Genomic DNA, 25,464 nt, shown 5'->3' on the forward strand with positions numbered 1-25,464 from the left:
ACTAGTTTTGATGTTAATTTTCACATACTCACATATCTGCAATGCATTTTTACCATTGCGAGACAGGGCCAAACTGAGGCCTTAAATCATAGTTTTGTCATGATGACCAGAAAACCCATGTTATTATAAAATATAGAGCTTTAATTTATTAGTTGTCAACATTTATGGAGGAAGAAAAGATAATCAATTTACAAGTACAATAACATCCACTGTGCATGTTCAGATACGTCGCTTCACCTCAAATGGAGACTGAAATAATGCTGGAGAAGAGACATACAGAGAAACAAAAGTGTTGACGTGAAATCCACCCTCTCCACATTTCCGACCATAAAAGGTGATTCTTGTACCACAATGAAATAAGACATTCACGAACAGCCACGGCAACATTAGACAAGTACCATTCACATACACTGTACATGCCATGCACAAAGTAAAGGAACAACTGGCTACATTTCTCCTTAGCTTTTTAGTGGTTGTGCTTGTGTAACAATAATTTAGTGAGCTTGCGGTTTGGTGCTAAAATCTTATAATGTGAATTCTAGCGCTCTTAAAATGGCCTTTTATTTTATGGCTAGGAATGCAAACTTTGAATCAGTGAGTTTAAAAAAAAAATGGTACCACTTTGTAATAACTACACCTTGATTGGCCTTAATAAAGCATGAACAAAAACTTAAAATACATATTGAGCAGATAGAGTGGCTTTAAGAGTGGCTTAGTAACTACTTGGGGTTAGGGGATTAATTAGAACTGGGCTTGAATCATTCTTAATAAACTTTCTTCATTTGTCCATTATGAGTTAAGTCTATCATTCATGCTTTATAGAGACTAATTAAACTTAAATTGTTGAGTATTAATCCAGATTTTGAGAACGGAAGGTGCATCTTTTAAATTCTGAAAATATCTCATTTAGCTGCCGGAGTTGCTAATCCCTAAAAAGACAAAGGCAATGAAATTCCTATTGTGTTATTATAAGACCCTTTTCCAAAACAGCTTATCACGACAGTCACAGGGATACAAGATGCCTTATTCACAAATAAACAAAACAGCATTGGAGATTGGAAGATAGTCATGTGATCGCTCAGGGGCGGGGCTACTGGACTGTCTGCCAATGAGCTTCCGATTTGTCTGTCCGTGTTGTCGAAGCTGCAACATCCAGGCATCTACGAATGTCCATTGAAGTGCAGCTTTGAGCGTACAAAGTCTTTTTTTTTTTTTTTTTTTAAAGGAAGTCTCGGAAATTCACCACAAAAATGACATGGCTCCAGTTTAAAAGACTGAATACTGCCAGCAGTCAGAAAACTCCACCTTTTCTTATACAGTCCTTTCCAATGTACTATAGCTTTGTCCCATTAACATCAAACATGAACATTTTTCAACATAATACACAGTAACACTAATATATAACAACCATATTTGCACAAGTACCTATTCACAAAACATCTCTCTAGATAACAAAGATTTACTTTTTACAGCATACAATAAATATGTGTTTGTGCTGTTTGCTTTTGGTTTCAGTCTTTCTTGTCCATCGCTTCGTCGCTCAAGTTCGTCCCTTGTGTGGGTGGGGGGTAGCAGTGTTGATATTTGAAAATACTCGTTAACAGTCTCCTCATGTGAGAGGTGCTGCAGTAGTCTCCTCATCGTGATGCCTGCGGTTACGTGGCTTCCTCTGCTCCTTAAACTCCTTCAAACCTTTAGCTTTGATGACGGGACTATCGCTGAGTCCACTGTCTCCGAGTTGCCAGTAATCTTGACAGTACTGGTTGATGAGTCCCATTTCTGGCTGGCTGAGGATGGTGAGGAGGTCCTTGTACTGTCCCGCGCTGGGGGTCCACGCGCTGGACTGGAGGGGAGGCAAGGCGGGGCTGCCGGTGTCCACCAGGACGTTGTTGACGGTGCGGCCAGACAGGACCACCAGCTGAAGTTTGACCAGGGTGTGTTTGAAGTTCTTCTCGGTGGAGGTGCACTGGTAGATGCCGCTGTCTGACCCCTGCAGAGAGCGGATCAGGAGCCCGTGTTCGGTTTTCAGGATACGGCCCTCAGAGCGGATCTACGTGCACAGAAGAGGACACAATAAATGTATGCTTAAGCTAGGAGTAATTATAAATATATAGTTTGAATAAAACTTTCAAAACATTTGACAATTTCTTTTCTGAAAGTCGCACTACCTATTTGTGCATGTATTTCTAAACTTATTACTTCAGTATGAATTGACATATACTCAACAGTGTGCAGAACAGCATTATAAAGGTCCAGCTTGGATAAAATCTATATAATACCGTATATTTTAGAAGTATTACAATTTAAAGGGGGCATATGTAGAAATGGTCTATTTATTATACATGTATTCTTGCCTACAAAAACATTGTAAATGATGGCCAAGGTGTCGATGTTTTGCATTTGGTGATTTAGTTGGAGATGATTATTATTATATTTCCAGTTGATTTAAACCTAAAAGGACTCTCTCTGATCTGGATCCTCACTCACTAAACTCTACCTCATAGCCCACATGTAAAACCCCAGGCTCACCTCTTTCTTCCTGTCACTGTTCTCCTTCTGCAGGTGCCATTTCAGAGACATGTGAGGGGAGCGGGCCTGACACTCCAGAAACGTGGTGCTGCCCTCCACCCCATACTGCACCGACTCCAGTGTGTTCTTATTGGCTGTGGATCAGATAATATAATTTAAATTAGATAACAGAAAGTATATTTTATAATGGAGACTTCATGCTGTTTTATGAACTTACCATTGGAATTGTAGCCTCTGCATTGGCGGATTGGGTTTCCGTACTTTACATCTTGTCGACGACTCCGTCTAGAGGAGGGTCAGAGAATGTGGCTTAGTATGAATTTTGACATATGCATGCATTAGCATTAATGCACAACCAGCTCAGAAATGCTAATTTGCAATATCAGGATGGCAAGAAACATTAGCAAAAATCTATGAAGGCAGTTTGTGATCAATAAGCACTAAGAGCCAAAAGTCAGATAATTGTTCTGTGATGCTTGACAAGAATTTACAAAACAATTAAATACAGCAATAGACCATGAAAACCATTCACTGTGGTCTTGGTTTATCCAAGACCACAAACCTTTTAAATCTTTTTTATTTAGGGTTTTTCAAACTGCCCAACATTTTTGTGTGCAATTACTTGACAGTTCATTTCACTGTTATCCAGAGCAAATACATTTTAAAATGGGAGTAAAAGGAAACTTTTATGATGAAAAACATTCTCATATAATATGCATGACTGCAAGTGTTGTGCAGACTGACCTCTTCTGGGAGGCGGAGTATCGGGAGCAGGACTTGCCGTCCCAGGCGCAGTAGGGGTCTCGGGCCAAACAGCAGTCGGCACAGGCCTCTCCATAAACATCACAGCGGTGCAGGGCCAGGTGGGTCACGCCCAGCACCGAGCTCACATACAACTGTTGCTAAAAACATGACAGACGGAATCGTAATTAGCATAAATAATAACACTTTATATTTATATTATTGCTTTAGAGCAGGGGTGTCAAACTCAAGTTCACCGAGGGCCACATCAGCAAAATTGTTCGTCTCAAATTTGCAAAGATATAAATATCTAACTACATTTCAAACATTTAAATTTACCTTGTCGCGGGACACATAATATGACATGGCGGGCCGCATTTGGCCCCTGGGCCTTGAGTTTGACACATCTGCTTTAGAGAGAAGAGGAAATATTTACCCGTTTGGATGAAATCTTCATAGTGGTGATAGGAGTAGGGACCTGTAAAGATGGACAAGAAGGTAAATACATGTGCAATAATTACACACAAATGAAGTGAAATAAAGTGTCAAACCTTGAAGACCTCCACCTCCTCCAGCACCAGCTCCTCTGTCAGCAGGTCGTCTCTGGGAAGAACTATCACCTTTTGAACTGTTCCTCGGTCTACAAGACAAACACAAAACATAATGTCAATTTCTTATCTTTCTTATCAAGAATAAAAAGGAGTGCTGCGTGCGTACATGTGTATTCAAATACTAGATATTTAAACCATTTCTCAAAAAGATTCTTATTTCAATCACTTTTACAGAAGAAATGAAGTTCATCCAAGTGATAAACTCATTCCTTCATGATCAAAACACTTCAGAGATGAATGCTGTGATTTGAGCTGCTAGCACAATCATTTTCAGGCACTTCATTGTATTGCCAATAAAAATAAACAAATGTTAAACTTGAAAAACTACTAAAATGCAATACTTTTCACTCCTAGATACTCAGTCAGTTAGGTACTGAAATGAAATTATGAAATGGAAGTGAAATTTATCAGAAAAAAAGTACTTTAAATTCAAGTTTCATCAAATAAAATAACAACTGCAAAGATATTTTAATAACAGCCTTGACTAGACCTACATGTTTTGAACTTCCTTTGTATGACAACACCATTTCTATACTCCTAATACTGAAAAAAATGATTACATATATATATTTTATCACTGACCTGTTCCCAAAAAGAGCACTTCATAGTTGCCGTCTGCAGCTGTAACCTGGTCCACTGCGATTGTGGTGAACTCATAGTCAACATTGGTCCGGACCACCAGGGGGCGCTTGTGCACTGGGTAAACCATATTATGCATGGTGGGGTGGTTTCTCATGAAGTTGATCACCTCGTCTGGGTAATCCTTTGTGGATTTCATGTTGGGGGTGAAAGTACCTCCAGGACACTGTGAATCAAATGGGAAAAAGTAATTTGAAAGAAAACACAATGTAGGTAAGTCTATAGAAAACTGCACAAACTTGGCTACAATCCTCCATATTTACAGTTATGTTTTTGCATTTTGTTGTTTTTTTTTAATTTGCAGTGTTGCTTTAATAAAGAAATGGCAGGATGTCCTATTGATGAACTGTCTATTTGTACAGTTTTTTCTCAATGCGCCGATGAATTTTGTTGCTTCTGTTCACCGCTCCGTAAATTATGTCTGACAGATAATGCATCATTTATAACAGTGACACACATATAATTGGTGATTAGCCCCACAAGATTAGATTAATGTTGCACTGTTTAATAATTCAGTCACATGGATCATTTTGTACTTGACTTTGGCCACCCACAGTAGCGCTCCATTAGGAGGTGTGTAACATGTATAGCTATATCTGTGTATCTGTACTCACAGTGCCTGGTCGAGGGTAGGGGATCTTCCCACTGTAAGCCACCCACTGGTAGTTGGGCCCCTCCTTGTGAGCGAACGGGCCGTTGAAAACCATTCGAATATCAGCCATGGAGTAGACACAGACTGCAGATCCTTTGAACACAGCCCTGCAGGAGAAATGCACAGGGATAATTACTATAACTCCACTTCCTACTCATTATATAGTATTCAGCTTGCCTCTTATAGGAAATGCATGTCAACACCAGCGCTCCCAAACTAGAGTCTAACTGTCTGACACACACACACAAACACCCACACGTGCAGCGAGGATCCGTGCCTGGTTCTGTCACGGCCCTGTCATTAACGCTTTCAGCTGTTTTCTAACTGATGCCCTACCAGACGATGGACAAATGAACCCTATCTACTTCTCACATGCACGGAATCGCAGAAATTTTATTGGAAAAACTGATTACGTGGCACATCGGAAGTGGAAAATACACTCAAAATTAAATGATAACTATATTAAAGCTGCACTCTGTAACTTTTCTAGTGGGACATCCGCCACCTGTCCCTGTCCGTATGGCATTTAACACTTAAGACAAGCAGTTACAGGTCAGATTTGTGGAGAAGCAAGCCCACTCACAGTAAGAATGCATGGTTTTCAATGTATTTTTGGACTAATAAAACACATCTAACTAAATAAATCCGATATAGATATGTTCCACAGTATGGCATTACCCCTCCAATGCATGCATATAATTAAAACTGTGATTTAAACAGCCTCAAGATCAGCGTCTGCGTCTCAACCCACACATCTGCCACACATATCTACGCTTAGCTTCCTTTGCCAATAAAAGTCGACAGCTGGATTAGACAATTGATTAAACCTGTCGATACTGAACGACTCGATAAAGCAAATAAAGTTTCCTGGAATTGACAAAGTAAAATAGTAAATGCATTCATCTGATGTTAACTGTATCTGACACGCCATACTTTCACCAAGTCTATATATATCTGTATCTGTAGTTGACATTTTAATCCAAACACGATATCAAACTAGGCTCTCCCTCCAGACTGAATTTCCACTTCTTTCACTCTGTAAGCCAAAAATATTTCAATATCAGAGAGAGACGTCACTTTGAGGTTGAGGCAAAGGTATGAGAAATTCAGGAGTGAACCCAAATATATACAGTACTTTCATTTTTTTCCCCACAAAGTTTGATGAAAGTGTCAAAAAACGTACCCAGAAACTGAAAACACGCCATATATGACCGGGTTCCTCGTGTCCTGCGTTGGCTGGATGTAGACGTCCCCTAAGAAGAAGAAATAGAACGAATAAGAGAATAATTAAGACCGGTGTAAAAAGAAACATTGATCAAGAAATGTTATCTTTAATTTGTATGTTATAAGTATGCTGCACGACCTTCTTCTTCTTCTCCCTCTTCTTATTTACGGGTGCCATTTTGCATCGTCATCATAAAATCAAATGACATAATATTTGGCTTTGAATCGTTAATTGCTATGACAACGGTACTAAAATTTTATCACTCTGAAACACACAGACAGGCCTGATTGTTAAGTATGGCCAAGCTTGCACATCTATGTAATGACACTTGGCTATTGTTTAAAACAGAATTTATGACTCCTAATATAAAGTGACAAGTTTAGTGCAGGCTTCATCCGTTATCCATGGGGTTTACAGTGATGTAATGTGATGTGAGAGATAAAAAAGTAGCACCGTTGCCATAGCAAATAATGATACAAAACAAAATAGCTTATCTCGTGAATGCTGAAAAGTACTCAAAATGACGTGGATTGACACTATAACTATAACTATAACGCCAAACGCAAATGAAAGTAAATAAGTAATTCGAAAATGTCTGTCTTTATCCATGTGATACACTGTAGGTCTGTATAATATTTTTATTGTGTTGTAAAATGCTTCCGTTTTACCATTTCAACCCAACAAAAGCAAGAAAGTCGTCTGTTGTGGTCGGTGGTGGGAGCTGAGGCTAGAAAATGGTGGCTTACATAAATATGAATCTATCAAACTGCTCAAAGCTTCTTAGCAAGTTTCCCAGAATGCACCTGTTTTCAGTCCCGAAGAGGAAACGTTCATGTGACATTGAAGTGCACAGCGAGTGGTTACAAGGGCCTCAATGGGACCCACAATGTAAATACGAACGATGCTTAAAACTACAGTCCCTGAACTCAGAGGGGAATACATGTGAAATTATGTGAAATGGAATCTCTGGTGAGGCATGGTTTTAATAAGAGCCATATGTAGCTCTGTATGTCCCAAAGACTCTAGGGCGAGGGCTGAGACGATCGAGCTGTCTGCGTTTTAATGATTCAGTGGAGGACAGTCGGGGATCATGCGAGAATAGGAAACAAACGTGTATTAGGATTAAGACAGGTTTGCACGAGATACACTATGCAACTTTTCTGATGGAGTGTCCGCCATCTGCTTGTTATTACTTTGCCTGGAATATTCCACAGGATAGCAATTAACGTATCTATCTCCATGGAAATAAGCAGATCAGGGAGCCAGGGCAAGTTAGATCTGTGGAAAGGCGAGGCGACCTACTAAAATGCATGCTTTCGAAGTATTTTTAAGCAGGAAAACAACTGAATAAATGCAAGATAGATATATTTGTGCCATACTGTTGAACATGCCAGTCAAAGCAATAACGTATCCAAGAAGACAAGCAGATGTTGGATCCCTACAGAAAAAAAAGGTTACAAGGTACTGCTTTAAAATACTACGGTGCGTCAGTATGTGTACGTTGCGGCATTGTTGCTACTGCCTTTAAACAGGTACAGGTCAGCACATATGGGAGAACAATATCGCTTACAATGAGCAGACACGCAACACGATACTCTGTGAAGTAACCCGGTGTGTTTGTGGAAGTAATTTGTGAAAACAGGATTTTGACAGTAAGAGGTAGACGAGACTGGAGAGGCCGCAGACTCAAATGTCAATGAGAAAAACACATACACTGCACATGTGGCCTTAAAGATGACATATTGCGAGAAACAAGAAGTGCACGAACTTACGGTGTTTACTTGAATCTATAAATCAATGCTTTATGCGAGCGCCAGCTAAGTATCCGAACACAAAGATCCTTGAGTCTGACAGACGTTTTGTCAACAAAGCGATCAAAGAAGAGTTATAAATCAGGAAAATGGAGTCTCGAATCTGACTTTTGTTTCCAAGTGTCAGATCAAACACAGTCTATAGTCTTTTATCTGTCTCTCACCAAGCACAAAGCAGACGGAAGAGGGAGATATAAATAAAGGCTTGAAAAATATTAGGAAAATCTCAGATGCTGCAACGTGAGGACGGATAACAGAACCTCAACATTATTATTGCCTTTGTCTCACTTATCAAAGCATGCAGGTTATTAAAATGCTAAAGCAGTGAATCTCAAAAACACAGAGCAACAGTTACGAGAATATGGGCTTGAAATCGTTATTAAATTATGACCAAAAAAGGGATTGAACTTGGACTACACCAACACATATGAGCAGAACTCCTGGACAGTTTCAGGCTTAAAATAATTGCTGGGTTTCAGACAACCTCCCAACATTCTGTAAAATAGGCCAATAAGTCTAGTCATTGATAATATATGAGATTTTTTACTAAAATACCTATGTGAGGCTGTTTATTGCCCCCCCACGTGAGAATATGAAATCATCACACCAACACAATAACCAAACTAATGACTAAAACAAAACCTAATGTCAACTGTCATTACAGAATAACTACGAAACCATGCAACATTTAAAAACAAACAAAAACTAGTTCTTCAGAGTTATAGAGAAACATTTTTTCGCTTAAAACAATAATCCAATGAAAGAACAGTGTTTCACTTTGTAATTAAATTTAAGGAAAGGCAATAAAACGTTATTGCATCCACAGTCACGGCTATTCTTCTTGTCAGACACCTCCTCTCTCTCTTTCCCCCTTGTTCTCTCTCTCCTTTCTCTCACTCTTTCTCCCTCTTCCGCTCTCTTGTTTCCTCTCCTTCTCTCTAATGGTTTGTGGGTATTACTATATCCATAGGCAGACATTGTGTGCTGTGTGGTTGGGGATTTCTAACCTCAGCAAATCCGTTTAATACTTCAATATGAACAAGTATTTTAGCTATTCAGATACTTAGTAGAATTTACATCTTATTTTTTTATCGCATTGTGAGCATTTAGACCACACTATAAGCCTGTGTATGTAGTAAAATCTACTGCAGAGTGTTGCTATGAACCGAGAGTGGGTTTTGGGGTGTTTGGTTTTTACGTTTTTGTTCCAAAGGTTGAACTTGCACAAAAAATGAATTAAAAGATCTATTAAATTATTTTTGATCTATGTTCTAATGTTGTTTCCTCATCACAAACAGACCTGGAGTTGTGTTTTGTTTCATTCACACATGTTTAACACACAAAACCTGCAGATTTAGGCTGAGTTCTTCTTCTGTGGTGATACAGGAAGTGCTCCACTGTGTTTTTAAACTCCATACACTTTCACTGGAATTATTTGGATGATTTCAGCTCTGGAATAGCAAATCTCTACTTCACTATAGGTAAGAGGAAACCTACCACTACATGACATCACAAGGTGGAGCAGAGCATTTTGAGCTTTGGAGATGTAGACAGACTAATAATGAAGTGTCACTCAAACATGTGAATGAAACAAAACATAACTCCAGGTCTGTTTTTGAGGAGATAACAACATTATTACATGGCTTAGACCTCACAAGAGTCAATTTTGTGTAATAATATATACTTAAGCATATTTTGTACCATTTGTATAAATTCAACTATTAAAATGTGTTTCATGAATGTGTTTTATTTCAACAGCACTTTGACATCTCTGGATCGTGTGGGTTTTTTGCAGACACAAATTATACGTTTGAAACTGGAAGCTTACCTGATAGCATTATAATATTTTAACATATACATATATTATAACATATACAAGGACGAGGTTTTGCCCTCAGATTAATTTATACACTGTGCCCTGTGTGGTGAAAGATTTGCTGCTCTTTCCACTAGTTCTTGTAATTTCAAGGCCCAAAGAACAAATCCCCTCATAATCTTATCATTCTTGTTACAGTGGCGCAGAGCAGAATAATCCAGGCTTGGGCTGATGCCAGATGGTAAAGATTCTCAGCTCCTCTGTACAAGAAAGTTTAAAAAGACGTACTTTCACTTTAAGATGCTCATTTTAAAAATGTGTAAAGTTGTTTTTTTTACATTTGACAGACTAAATTTCATGAGTACTTCTTATTTGAGGGGTTTTCTTTGCTTTAAGCTGAAATTCTGAGTTACTATTTGCTACAGTGGAGTTTAGTGAGACGTTGCTTTCCTCAAAGTGAAATTCTGAGTTACAATGACACTGTAAGAAACCACGCACAGGAACTTTTAGATTCATACACTCTCCTGAACTTCAGCAGAGGGTTCTTGAACATGGTTGAAACATGATGCTCTTGGGTTCAATTCGCAGACTAGACCAGTATCTGTGTGGACTTTGCATGTTCTCCCTGTGTCTGTGTAGGTTTCTGGGTACTTCGGTGTCCAAACTGGCCCACAGTTTAAGCAGCTCGGAGCTAAGCACCAATTTGGTCTATGTAATTTTGCTACAGCTTGTATGTATAATGATGGCCCAATGGAGATTTTAAATAGCTGAATGTAAACTTCATTCAGACATATTCTGATGATATAGGGATATAAATGTATTTACCAGGACTGACCCAGAGGCTTATCGGATTTGTTTCTGCTAATGTCGGTTATCTCTACATTTTGCACATCTGGCTAGTAACAAAAAGCTCTATTTGAAGCATTAGAACCACAAAAGTGTCATATATACAGATATCAAATGTAACTGAAACTCACTGAGTTCATCAAAGTGTGTCTCAATGCCATCAGACCCCGGTACAGAGCAGATCAGACGAGCTTTGAGGAAGGTGCTCCACTTGTTCACCAGGCAGCAGTGTCCCCCATCATCATTCTGTAGAAAGATACAAGTATTAGCTATAACATTATGACCACAGACAGGTGATGTGAATTACAAGTATCTCTCCATCTATTTATGGCTTTTCCTCAGCAATAAGAACAAATTTGGTGCTAAAAGTGGAAAAAAAACATCTTTTTACTTGAAACAAAAACTGGCACAAAGTTTAACATCTTCTCTGTCTGCATAAATAAACAAAAGCGATTGTTTTTTTCTTTCATAGTAGCTTCAGAAAGTGGTACCATTATTAACTGGTCATATTTCAGTCTTCTCTTAAAAGTTAACACTGAATGGTCGTGTTTTAATTGTGCACTTTAACATGAATTCACAAAATGTACCACAACTATACCAGGATCTAATGCAATGAAATATTATGTTGGAAAAATCATATTTCCCACTCCTAGAAGTGAGGAGACAAGAGTAGTCTTACACAGTCCGTCACTGTAATTTACAACATATATTCTAAACAGGTGGTCATAATGTTTTGGCTGATCTATGTTACTCATAATAAATATTCCACTTCGCACTCACAGCTGTCTCAAACAACTGTCCAAGGTGAGTGCTGTTTTTGGGACGGGACGGCTACATTTGTGCCCGGCTTTGTCTCAGTTTGGACCATATACTCAAATGCTCAGCCAATTCGTACTGTGTTTCTGAGGTGGAGCATAGGACATGGGAAAATGATTCACGAGCAGGAACACAAGCCTAATAAAGGGTCAAGATCAATTGGACAAAAACATGGCGTGTCTGACGATATGTACTGTGAAATACATTCAGCTTTGTGGGCGATTCGCAGAGATTTGATAGAGCAGAAACGATGTGGGAATAGAGTAACCACGTAACCTCAAGAGTCTGAACCAAAAGTGCCATTGTGATATGCACTAAGCCAATATTAGTTCATCCTTTAAACTGACATATTGTTGGAAAGCCAGGATATGTGCATACAAGCATTGCATACAAAAGATACTTTGGTCCCTGTTGATTCAAGCTGGATTTCCACAAGGCAAAACAAATGCAAATGGAACAGACAGAACAGACACCCTGAAAATACCTATAAGGAAAATATAGGACATGTGTGAAAACTAGTACTAAATGATTCCACCGGGGAAACTGCTTTTACGGATTAACTGTTATGACTGATAAGAAATGTACTGTAGCTTCTGCAGAATATACAGTATATTTAATTAGAAGAGACCTAAACTTTGGTCTGAGCAGATTAAATTACTTATGAAATTACATTTTCTTGTATGTAAAATGGTGACTTCAAAGTTTTAATTAAGGTTTTCTTGTTAAGCCTGTTGTTGTGTGATGCATGTTTGTTTACATTGTCATCTGCTTGGTGTTGAATGTCCTGTTATTTTGTCCTGTCCATTTTGGAAACCATTTCTTTATAAGAACAATGCTACAACTATTACAGCTCTTATTAAAATGTGAATAAATATGGGATGCCAATGTTATTTATATGTTCAAACTGAGCATTGCCTAAACCAGACTTAAGAGAGACTCATCCTGTATTTGTCTCCAGTAGGTTAGACTACTGTAATGTCCTGCTCACTGGCCTCTCCAAACGAGCGTTAAGACACAGCAGTACATACAGAACACTGCTGCTCGGGTCCTGACTAGAACCAGGAAGTACGAGGACATAAGTCCTGTGCTCAGGTCAGAGAATAGACTTTAAAGCAGCTCTGCAAGTCTCTCCATGAAGACATGATGTGAGGCCTCTGTTTTGACTATGTTTAATCCAGGCTCCAAATGTTTCTGTTTAGCTGTGCATGTGACTGAAAGGTTTTTATTCTACACTTTTCTCTTTTAATGTTAATTTTATGATGATTATTTATGTTTTGATTTGTTGTATTGTGATTTTAATGTCTTTCTTATTCTGTAAAGCACTCTGAATTACAAATTGTGCTTTACAAATAAACTTGCCTTGACATGACTTGCCTAAAGAAAAAAAACACACATAAACTCAGATAACTTGAAGTGGGAATTTTTGTCCAGTGTACAGATGTTTCTCATTGTTGTATTAAAAGTAGATGATACTGGTTAAGACTTTGCTATAGAATAAGACGAAAAACAATGCTACAGAATTTGCGTTTTTGGAGAAACTATGTGTGCAAAGAGGAAGCGACGCTGCCCTGCTATGCTCTAACTCCTAATCTTAAGCACCAAAATAGCACAACGACATCCAAACAGCAGTGGAGCCAAAACATAAAGGATGAATGCCTGTGTCTGTGCGATAGTTGTGAGTAAAGTATAGCAATTACACATGATCACGGGGACCTCCTTAAAAATGACAGACACAGTAACCATTATGTAGATATGAACACACCAGGCAGATGCGGCCGATCCTGGACTGGGTCATTGGACTCTGGCCCATCTCTGTGGCTTTCTCTCTGAAGAAGAAGTAGAGTTTGTCCGTCGTTTTTCTCTCCGCTGTCGGGGATGAGGTGAGCGTGGACGAAAGTTGGATCTGAGCAGAGAAGACGATGAAGATGAAGAGGGAGCACATTACAGGAATGCTCCTTAACAACTCAGTCCAACAGTAACACATCTACGGTTCAACAAAAACAACTGAATCAACTGTTTTTTTTTTGTTTTTTATCTAGTTGTTTTTATTGATATATTTTGCTCAAATTATGAACATGTTAAAAATAAACCCCTCAGGCTTTTCACCAGGTCTCAAACATTAATAAAAAATACTTTTACTTTTCAGTCCTGTAGAGTAGAAAGTACAGATACTGCTCTCAAATCTAGTGAAGTAAAAGTAAAAAGTATCCACTGTAAAATGTATTGTACTTGTATCATGACTGGTACAAACTGAACATTGTGCAGTAAATCTTGAAATACTTCTTTTGCAGCAATAAACAATAAGCCATCAAAACAAAAATTAAAGGATGGAGTGACAAAACAGGTGTATTTCCTGTTCTTGTAAATAAACCAGAGAGTTGTCTGATATTTTTTAAAGTAATGTGATAATGTCAAGGTTTCGGGTAAGCGTGTTGTCTATTGTTTTTGTTTGTTGTATGTCATCCCCTTTGATGTTGAAAGTCCTGTCATCTTGTTAAACTTCTTAATGAGAAACAATGCATTATCTACTACTACTACGACTACTTTGTTAAAAATATGAGCAAATCTGCCTGATACCAGAGTCTCTATACAAATGATCATATTTTTATATGTAATCTGATTTGTTTCTGATCCATACCCAAAGTAAAAGTCAAAACGAGAGCTGTAAAAGCATTTATAGAAAGAAAAAACATTGTACCACGAACAACCACAATCCTCTGAACTAGATTTGACCCATTATTTTCCTCTAATGCTGTCACTCATACAGCAGCGCAGCATACTTCAGCTGACTGACTTACTAGGACATTGCACAGCGGTGGGCGGCCATAGTCCCAAAGGGGGCCAAACCAAATCAAGACTAACCAGAAGTCCCACACACAGTAGGAAGAGGGGGAGGGATGATGCCGCTCTGATTGGACAGCTGATTAGCGGGACTCAGGTGTCCCCCATTTTGCTCTTACATCACCAGGGGACTGCTGTTGTCGGGGGCAACGGGGTCAGAGGTAAAAAATAAAAATGGTAATGATGACACTGACATTGTTATGATTGATTGGGTGACATGAAGGTTACATCAGCTAACAAGATCTATACTAAAGGTACCTCCTGTGACTAGCCTACAATGATCATTTTTACTTATTCTACTCATTTATATGTATATTTATTTATTACAGTGCTTTTAATTTTAATTGTGCTATTGTATGTCACTTTAGTAGTAGGAAGTTCATTGCCAGTTTGTCACTATGGAGATACTATGACATATCTTTCTTAAATTTATTCAATTGCACAGATCTGACCTATAATTAGTGACACGTTCTAATCTAGGCAAAAGCAATAAAATCTCCATGAAGGCAGGTGGTGGACCCTTCACCTGAAAAGTTCCGTAATTGCTCGTTTGAACTACAGTTACAAATTAATGACTTTTGTAAAAACTTGCTTGCCTAGTTGTGTTTCTTCTGCAGTCACATCCCGTTACTGCTATAAATTACCCAGAAGATACTAAAAAAGGTCCAAAAACAAATGCACTTAAATATGAAGTGTTGCTTTGCTATGCCTGATTTACTAAATGTAATAAGTTCTTCAACAAAGCACTGAGTAAACGTGCTTGAGCTCAAGTATCTAGTTACTTCCCCATCTGCCAAAAGGCCTTTTTAGTGCTGTGACATCCACGGTTCATTTGCGATTACAAGCTCCACTCAGAGTCATTATCGACGTGCAGTAATTAGCTATGGGCTAGTGACCGCACTGTCCAACCCTGCAGCAGCACGCAATCGACAATTTTCTGCTTTGGTATCGAATGATCACCGGGTCATTGTGAAACAGCATGGAATTATCAGCATATCTTGTTCCTTGAAGATTTGAACGCTACTGCATAGTTTTACATTCAGATATTGTGCAAACTGGGACTTGTATGTTCAGATTTTCCCTCGTCATTTTCCCTTGCATTGACGTTGCATTTCCAATTTTCAAAAATAAAAATACTGAGAAACAAATTCAGTTGTTTGCTATGGTGCAATACCACTATGAAGAGGACAGAAAGTTAGGTGAGTCGTTTTGGATCAGTACAGCAGTTTACAATGAACAAGTTAAGTGTCTTGCCCAAGGACAAAAGCGCCAGCATTCATCTGTGGCAGCTGGAATCGCACCGCCAACCTGTGGGTCAGTGGATCCGCCCGCTCAACCAATGACAATGACTAAACACCATAAATAAATGATAATACGTCTCCTTTAACATACTATAGGAGATACAGTAGAATATGAGTTTACCGTTAAGCCATCTGGAATTGTACTGATCGGTCCCTCATGGCTGTCTTCCTGCCCAGTGTGCGGAAGATGGCTGAGTCCGTTCCCATGAAATCGATGTAGACTCCAGCGTAGAGCTCCCCATCTGTCATTCGCACAAACACAGAAACACAGGAGGTTGTCATGGAGGTGAAGTCATCTCTCTAAAAGGTTAGAATAAGAAACATATATATACAGTATGATTGAAGCGCTGGTCTCAAGTTGCCTCATCCCTCAAAGACTACATCCTAATGACGACAACACGCACAGCAGTGGGTATTTAATGACCTAACAATCACTGTAATTTTGTTAAAGGCCAAAATCAGTCATACAAACTCCCCACTGGCTTTATGTCATAGGTATATTGTTATTTTACTAGAAGCTGACAACGTGAGACAGATTAGACTGGACATAACCCTATCTATTGATTGGCTGTTATATTGGTTCTGTGTTATGACAAACCTAATCTACTTTTACAAAAATAAACCTAAAACATAAACCTAAAAGCTAGCATTGTAAGATTTTGCCTAGTCCCAATCAATTAAGCTCCGATCTAGCTCGCCACGAACCACCATCCAGCTGATTGGTCAGAACTGATCACATGGTACACCTTTCGGACATCGAACGGTGCGCAGTTGAAAACCATTGAAACCATTACGACGGCCACTCTTGGATTCAATCTTCCAGATCTAATTATTCTTTTATAGCTCTGGACCAAGTTAGTTAGCTGCCATAATTAGTTTAAACGCACTCAAAATAACAGTATAACACTTACCGTTATCAATACAACTTAAAGGACAATATATTGATTTTGTGACAAATGTATTCATAAGTTTTCATTCACATGACTTTCTTCCAGTTTTTAAGAAGTTTTTCAGAACTCTGCCCATAATATTTAAATTTGATTTCTTCATTTTTAAGGCGTGGCTCCAGTTTTTCTCTCTCTGAAACTCATGGATGCCTTACAGTAACAAGGGCCCTCATAAATATATAATGCAATACCGGATTTGTGCGTCAATTATTAGATTTTAACCCCACTTCTGAAATTCTATCTTAGTATATTGTGCGTCTGAATAAACAAGTTGCTTCCTGACTATAGGGTTTGAAATACTTTTGAACGCTACAACAGAGGAAATCCACCTGCTCTAGAGGCAAACAACACAAAGGGTTAAAAATGTTGCTGTGGTCAGCGGTCTTAAAGTGACATGCACATTCTTAACAGCGCAGAGGGGCTGCAGTGAATGAAGTGAATTTTCAGCATTTGGGACCCCCTGCAAGTGCTGACGAACAGATTCACCAATGAACCAAGGACACACGCAATAACAAGCACACCAAAACACGGGTAAAGGTGTATTATTAGACAATGTAAAGGAATTTGGTTTGTATTTAAGAGACAACGGTATGTTCCATGGAAAAACCAACAGGGCAAAAGAGTCAGGTTTCGTGCGATGAATGAAGAGTAAGGACGTGTGTTTTTCTATGTTTCAGTGCAATAAAAACACCATAATGCCAAAGACATGTTGGTTATTTGAGTCTGTTGTTTGCAAAAAAGTACTATGGCTTTAATAAAAACACAAAGGCTGATGCTGTCAGTTGAAATTTCTACGTTTAAAAAGTAATTTTCAGACTTTGTTTAAAAAGATTGAAATGATTTCCAGATAGAATTTAAAATGTCTCACTTTCAAAAACATTGTCCCGATTGTATCTTTGAAATCTTTTCTTCCTTGTTCTTCTATTTTCTGTTTGTTTATGAAAACCTCTTTGATCAGTCAGTTAAGAAACCATTATATGCTGCTAGAAAGTAATAGCCTGTGTTCATTCATGTCTTTAAATGTTCCACAATTATAAATGATCTTATATTATATCTTATAATTGTGCTAAGTACATACTGTGTCTAAATAATGCTCACATTATAATTTACAGAGACATTTAAGTCCTGGAACAATAATTATACTATGACATCATGGAGGAGAGGTTTTATGACACAAAAATAATAATATTCAGGAGAGTACACGTAGAGTACATTTGCACTACGTAACTTATCTAGAGGAAAAATTCAATCAATCAATCAACAATCAACATTTATTTATAGAGCACTTTACAACACTCAAGGTGACCAAAGTGCTTCCCAGTAAAATCAAATTAAAACAAGTTAAAATCATACTAAAACAGTAAAATAGGAGAATAAAATAGAATAAAATACATTAATACAACAAAATATAAATAATGTTTCCATGGAGAAGTTATAGCTCTGCTCGAAAAGTTCCACAGTACAGCGTTAAAGTCATCTATCTCCACGGTAACAAGCAACCAAAGCCACCGACCAAGACCAAGTTACAGGGCAGATCTTTGGAGAAATGACCCCACTCATACTCAATCAACTGTGAGCAGTAAAAACACCTGTAATTGTACATGGAAGATATACAAGTTTAAAGCTATACAGCGGAACATTCCAGGCAAAACAACAACATCTCTATGGATTGGATCCCCGCAGCAGAAAAAGTGACATAGTGCAGGTTTAAAATATGTAACAACATGCTTTAAAGACGGTGTACTTACTGATCAAAGCTGAGACACTGTTGAGTTTGGGGTCATAGGGGCATTTTCCTTTCCCAGAATCCACTTTGCCAGGTTCAAGTCTGAAGATGTATTCCTGTAAAATTAGAAGTAGGATTAATATTGCAATTTGTTTTTTATTCACCTTTGGACATGTCAAAGTTTAGAAGGCACTTTAGTCATAATATGGCATCAATTAATAATAAGATTCACTTAAATGACCCTAAAGGCACTTAAGGTCTTCTGAGGAGAACACAAAATACATCAGTTATCATAGAGGTGAAGGGAAAACGCTGAGGGCAACCCAACACTCACTCAGCATGCGTTTGAAGTTAGTCATTTGTAAGGGAATTTGACATGTTTATAATTTCTCTGTGTGAATCAACAAACCTAAACCTTGGCCAAGTCTGCATCTATGTATATAAAAGTAAGTGAGTTTTGTCTGCTACTTCAAAGCAAAACGTTAAGGCGGAAAAAAGGAGAGAAAGAAAAATACTTCCCCCCCACAACAACCCAAGGTGCAGTCTGTTTAAGGTAGGGAAGATGAACGCATTACCTAACAACCTACTGAGATGAACTGAAATCAAAGACAAAACATGACCTGATGATACATGAAAAACTACAACATGTCTTCCTTAGATGACATTAGGAATATAACAGTTGTTTTTCTTCAGCGTATTCGTTTCTATAATTAAAGCGTGGTTGACCGCACCAATAGCTAATGCAAATATATGAGAATGGCCAGTCTTGGTTCTTTTTAAAACAATAAGCTAAGACATTTCCAAAGTTAGAAACATATCAACATGGTAATTACATTTCATAACTTATGTCTTTAAAAAGAACCAACAATGTTGGATGATCTTGAAGTAAAAGCAGTTTCCTACAACTTAAAAAAAAACAGTAAAGTAGTGTGAGAAAAAAAAGTGAAAAGTATTGCCATGTGGAAAAGAGAAAATAAAAGACGTATTTGAGGTGGGCACCAGACCGAAGTCTCCTCCCCGAGCCCACCTTGGCCTCCATGGGCTCTGCTGTGGTGCTGAGGTCTGCTGCTCGACTCGTCCTTCCTCCAGGCTGAGACGGCTGTAGGAACTGGGAGCCCTAAAACACACATGCGGAACACACAGGGCCATCCCATTACTGACACCTGACCTCACAAACTCACAAAACAACGTCACAATATCATGAGAAGGACCACGGCAGTCCAACGGAAAAAACAAGTGGTGGGAAAGAAGAAAAATATTTGAACTGAAGAGAAAAACGGATGACAAAGTTGAAAGAAAAGACGAGGGCAGATATTGTTTAGACAGAGTTAGATATGAGTCGTGCAAACACAGCTGCAGACCTCATGCAAAACGTGCAAATCTGGAAAAGAACAAAAAGATTAAAACAATAAAATGTAAAAATCGTGTGCTATATTGAATCTCGCAACAACGCAATGATAATCAAATGTAAAATTGATTGATTCAGACAATTTTGCCAAGGATAACTGTAAATATAAGGACTACTGTCATATCTTGATCTGTGAATAGTAAGAAAAATCACCATTTCCTTCCAATAAAACACAACTACATTAAACATACGCTGCAGTTTATGAACAAAAATTAAAGATATGAAATTATCGTGTTCAAAAATACCTTACATGTGCTTTTTTGTTTACACCACTAATACTATGGGTATTTTTGTGTTTACATCTACTGTTACTGACACGCATTTTTACACATAGCTCTGGGGCCTTTGGGAGTCGCTGAATGACAAGATGAGCTCTGACCTTTGCGTTGAAATGTGATCTGTCCATTTGAATGGTGACACTACACAGGCGCAGTGTGGACGAGAGTGGGCGGCAGCTGCAGCGGACCAAGGGGGGATACGGATGGGGGACACTGGGGGGGGGGCTGAGGTACAAGGCTGATGATGGATGAGAGAGTCTATCAGCAGAGATGGGACAGACTACAGGCTGGTGGTGCAAACAGGTTGAAAGGCAGGGCATGTTTAACTGTTTAGACTCGGTGATTGCATTTGTTTGGTTTCATTTCATGTGCTTGTTGTTATAAATTACGTTTGTAGTTTTTTTTTTTCCAACAGATATAATACACTGCCTGGCCAAAAAAAAAAGTCGCCACATGGATTTAACTTAGCAAATAGATTGGTGTTGCTGCAGTTGGTCAGGTCTAGGTTCAGCAGAATTAGGTCAACTGACACCTGAATGTACTGAATGACCAGGTTATTCCATCAATGGATTTTTTCTTCCCTGATGGCACGGGCATATTCCAACATGACAATGCCAGGATTCATCGGGCTCAAATTGGTAAAGAGTGGTTCAGGAGCATGAGACGTCATTTTCACACATGGATTGTCCACCACAGAGTCCAGACCTTAACCCCATTGAGAATCTTTGGGATGTGCTGGAGAAGCTTTGTGCAGCGTCAGACTCGACCAGCATCAATGCAACATCTTGGTGAAAAATGAATGCAACACTGGATGTAAATAAATCTTGTGACATTGCAGAAGCGAAATCAAAACAATGCCACAGTGAATGTGTGACATAATCAAAGCTAAAGGAGAAACAACCAAATATTAGAGTGTGTGTGTGTCTTTTTTTTTTTTTTTTTTTGGTGGCAACTTTTTTTTGGCCAGACAGTGTATTTTGTTTTTTATTGTTAATTGCTCTGGCAGCAGCTTCTACTCTAATTGTAAAAATGTAGATGTTTCAACCGTGAAAATTTTGGCCAGATTTAGTTAAAACTAAACTAAATCTGGGCGGGTGGGTTAGCGAGTCCATCACATGCGTAACAAAAATGACTAAAAATAATTGTCCAGTAAGAACCTAAATCAAACTGTGGTCTGTATATTTCCAAGTTCTTTCTTTTTTCATTTTGTGTTTATTTTTTTATCGAAACTGTAAAGTGATGTATAATTTTGATACTCACTATGTGTATTGCAGACCAAATATATTTTTATCGAGTCCCCTTACACAACAGGTTTCCACAGGTTGTCAGTTCTTTCTCAACAGTGATAGAAGATTGTGGTCTAAGATTCGTGGCTGGTCCCTCACCGACTGCAATTTTACCCCAATAATTGAACTCAAGAAAGGAAAGGTTTTCTCATAGCCCTCCAGACCGCGAAGTTGAATGAATCGATGAAAGCCAAGAAGCAGAAAAATGAAGAGGAGACACAGAGCTGTGGGAGGCTGTCTGACCCCAGATTGATTGGACAGATATGATTGTTATTGAAGAGAGCGGTAAAGGTCAAAGTTGGTTTCTAAGGTTACCTGTGACCTCCGCCCGCGGTCCACGTAGGTGCAGATGGGGTTGTACGCGCCCGTCCCGCACACGTACAGGTGGGTGCGGTTCCACGGCTCGATCAGACGGATGAAGTTTCCACATTCGCCCTAAAACACAAAGAAGCAGTATGTTCGTCAGTCAAGCAGACACAGGGTTTAGATTATGGTTTATTGCTAAAGTCTAATTGCAGGTTTGTAAATTAGGTTTCTCTTGATTGCAGGAACTTGTTAGGCTCTTTACAGGTTTACAGTTTATACAAGCGCAGCGAGAACAAAGAACAGAGAGCATTCACCAGAGACATCAGCGGCTTTTATTGGCATAGACATTTCTCATTTCAGAAAACATATACACAGATTATATATAAAGCCCCACTGTGCAAGTTTTTTGCCAAAATACTAAAATAAAAGCATGTTTTTTTTGTATTTGTTCGCATCTCCACACACCTGACCTCCATCTGCTTGTCTCCGTGAAATTGTTCCTTTGGCATAAAACATATTGTAACATTCTGGTGTGAGGAAACACGCCAAATTTCTTGTACTTGTTTTTTTTTCTGAATACAAGAGCTACTGTAGGCTTAAACCATGACAAAATAAGAGCAGAACGAGCAGGTTCAACTCACTAGAGCCAGTCTCCAAAAAAGACCAGTAACTGACCAATAGAACCTTTATATAAACTTGTCGGCATAGCAACCAAGAGTCACGATATCTATCTCCATGCAGAATGTTACAAAGTATGGTTTTAACTTCATGCAGGTGACGTGCCACCTCCAGAAAGTTGCACAGTGTTACTTTAATTACTTGAGTTTTACTGTTTTCACTACACTTTACTATGCATTTCGCCAATATTTAAGTGTCATAATATGTTTTTCTCTACACTTGGGATACGTTTCATAACTATAAACTACATTTGCATACAATATTTACTGCCCTCGGGGATAAATACCTTATAAATGGAGATGTTTGATTGAATATATTCAGGCCATATTTGAAATCACTGTAAAATCTAATATAAAACAGAGTCTTGTCTCTAATAAACTGGCCCCTGGTGTTTAATAGCTCTCTGCCTGGCTCTGGCCCAGTCCATCTCTCTTCCCGCTGCTGCCTGCATTGTGTTTGGCAGCTCAGACTCTGGCTTCGGAGTCAGAACCACACTGTCAACGTTTCCCCGCACCCAGAACTGAAGGATCAAGAAAAGCAACAGACCTCTGGACCCCAGCAACTGTAAACCAGGTCCAACTTCTGTCAACGTCAATAACAGAAAATCATTTGAGTTAGACTGAAACGAAGCGGTGATGGGTGAAAATACAAACAGGGATTTTTGATTCAAGTGAAGGTTGTTTTTATGATATTTGAGGAAACAGGCCAAATATGGTGACTGTGATATTTGAATGTAAACACGGGACCACCAACATTGCACTGGGCAGTATAGAGAAAATGCATTCCACTGAAACATAGCAACAGTATCTACTTTTCACAGCTAATTTTCCAGTCACACTGCATAAACAACTTTAACAGACAGCGAAAAGTAATTACACACACAGCTGGGTTTCCTTGCTTTCTGGGGACATTACATTGATTTACATTCATTTCCCGGAGACTGATCCTAACCTTAACCGTGATTACCACTTGCTTAACTTTAAAGAAGACATATTGTGCTTTAGCCTGCTACATAGTTATATATGCGACACCTGTGGATCATTATGTTATAATTTGCACATTTTAAATTGCAATATTGATCTAAAACGACTTAATAAAAGCAACAAGTCTGCTGATTTCAGTGAAAATTGCAGTGCTCAATGGGAGCTGACGTCGTAAACCTCATCACAACAAAGAGTCGACACCTCCTATGGATAGCTGCAGATGATTTGTACCAAAATGACACCAGGACGCTGCCAAATCCTAAGTGTATCACCCATTAAGTAAATAAAATTAGAGAACGAAGTTAGTACAGAGCAGTGGGTGGCGGCGGTGAAAACGGGGGTTGATCAGCAATATCGTGTCTTTAAAACCAAGTGATGAAAGATTGCTCAAACATGTGCGAATCACTCCAAAAACAACTTGAGAAATGAAGATAAATGAGAAGGGAAAACAATTATACCATGGTTAAAAGCTCTGAAATGACGATTTTGCATAATAGGTCTGCTTTAATCATGTTGTTGAGCTAATATTCAAGGATTTATGCTATGTGGAACCTGATTTTTGTCCCCATAAACAAGGCAGGTCCCATTGAATTAAGAGTATATATTTTAGCTCCCACAATGTAATAATTATTAATGCGAACAATGGTATGTTGAGAAAAAACTATTTTTGTTTCTAATGTAACACAACATGACCCCGATGCACTCTATAAGAACCTCTGGTAAAAACAACTTTGTAATCCTCTTTTGTCTGTCCCGCTATCGGTTTATTTCCCCGCTTTCTCTCAATCTCTTCTAGCTCTAAAACTCTAAAAATGTTCTTTATCTAGTAATATATTCGCTGATTTGACCACCATATCTGCTGCTCTTGACAGCTGGTGTTGAAGAAAGGATGTACTATCATAAAAGGGATTGCGCTCGGGACATTGGGGGCGGGAGGGGCGGGTTAGAGGAGACATTTTGGCACATGTTAGCGGTGCGACAGATGCGGGCTGGTCAGAGGGTTTGGGGATAGAGTGTTTTGTATTATTCATTGCCCCTCATGAGAGCACAAACAAACACACACCTACACACACACATACACACACACACACACACACCCACACACATGGGATGATTGTCTCTGACCTCGCTGAATCGCAGTCTCCTTCTGGATCGCTTTCCAATTGTCATCATCTGTCATTCCCTAAAGAGAGGCGAGGATTGCCAACATGTCTCCTTGAAGCCAATTTCTTATTTTGTGATGAAATTTCAAACCAGAATCTCCAAAACTGTTTCAGGTACAAGGGCAATATGATGTAGCCGGAGGTGGTGAGTTTACTGGGTCACCGGACGCAAAGATATATACAGAAATATATAAACCATTTGGATAAACTTGCTATTGGAGATATGAGCCTGATCACACCTCATAATGTGTAAAAAAAACCTGTTTTATATGAATTTCAATGCATTGATTCACTATGCACTGAAAGGTGGTACTGTTCCAAACACTATTAACACATTTAATATGTTGAATCTCTAATCTGGACCATAAAAAATAAATGCTCATAAAACAGGAAATGCTACTACTATAGTGGTACTTAAACAGACGCGTTACGCCTTTTACGGGTAGTTACAATTTTCACACATACACACACACACACACACACAAAAACAAACACACACATATCTAGATTGATTTAAAGGTCCAATATGAAACTTTTTTGGAAAGTCCGCCATTTTCTTGTTTCCATGTAGATATTCCACAGTATGGTATTTGAATGTGGTTACCTCTCCACAGATCTGACCTGTAACTTGGCCTTGTGGTATCATGGAGACAGATACGTTTAATGTCACACACTGAGCAATAATATATCCATGGAGACTAGTAGGAGGCAAACCCTTCACTAGAGAAAGTACATAGTGCACCTTTAATAATAAAAACAGACTTGACGTGAAAGCCAAATTCATCTGTCTATAGTCATTACAGGAGCATCTGATTGTATCCTATTGTATACTTTCTTAAGTTTTCAGCCATTGTATTTATT

General features: G+C 38.7%; 1 protein-coding gene across 1 annotated transcript in view; it reads right to left on the reverse strand.

Moving 5' to 3' along the window:
• Nucleotides 1-142: 142 nt before the first annotated feature.
• The window catches only part of LOC117370953 (semaphorin-3F-like), a 62,563-nt gene continuing 37,241 nt past the window's right edge, over nt 143-25,464 (reverse strand). The window contains 17 exon segments of the mRNA XM_033966506.2: nt 143-2,050; nt 2,530-2,663; nt 2,747-2,814; nt 3,274-3,431; nt 3,707-3,748; nt 3,822-3,910; nt 4,464-4,686; nt 5,135-5,279; nt 6,356-6,425; nt 11,002-11,116; nt 13,449-13,535; nt 13,537-13,589; nt 15,950-15,980; nt 15,982-16,070; nt 18,524-18,617; nt 19,529-19,618; nt 21,789-21,908. Coding sequence (XP_033822397.1) covers nt 1,610-2,050; nt 2,530-2,663; nt 2,747-2,814; nt 3,274-3,431; nt 3,707-3,748; nt 3,822-3,910; nt 4,464-4,686; nt 5,135-5,279; nt 6,356-6,425; nt 11,002-11,116; nt 13,449-13,535; nt 13,537-13,589; nt 15,950-15,980; nt 15,982-16,070; nt 18,524-18,617; nt 19,529-19,618; nt 21,789-21,908 — 2,049 coding nt within the window. The 3' untranslated portion in view covers nt 143-1,609.

The sequence above is a fragment of the Periophthalmus magnuspinnatus genome, chromosome 5 (genome assembly GCF_009829125.3).
Source record: "Periophthalmus magnuspinnatus isolate fPerMag1 chromosome 5, fPerMag1.2.pri, whole genome shotgun sequence".
NCBI lineage: Eukaryota > Metazoa > Chordata > Actinopteri > Gobiiformes > Gobiidae > Periophthalmus > Periophthalmus magnuspinnatus.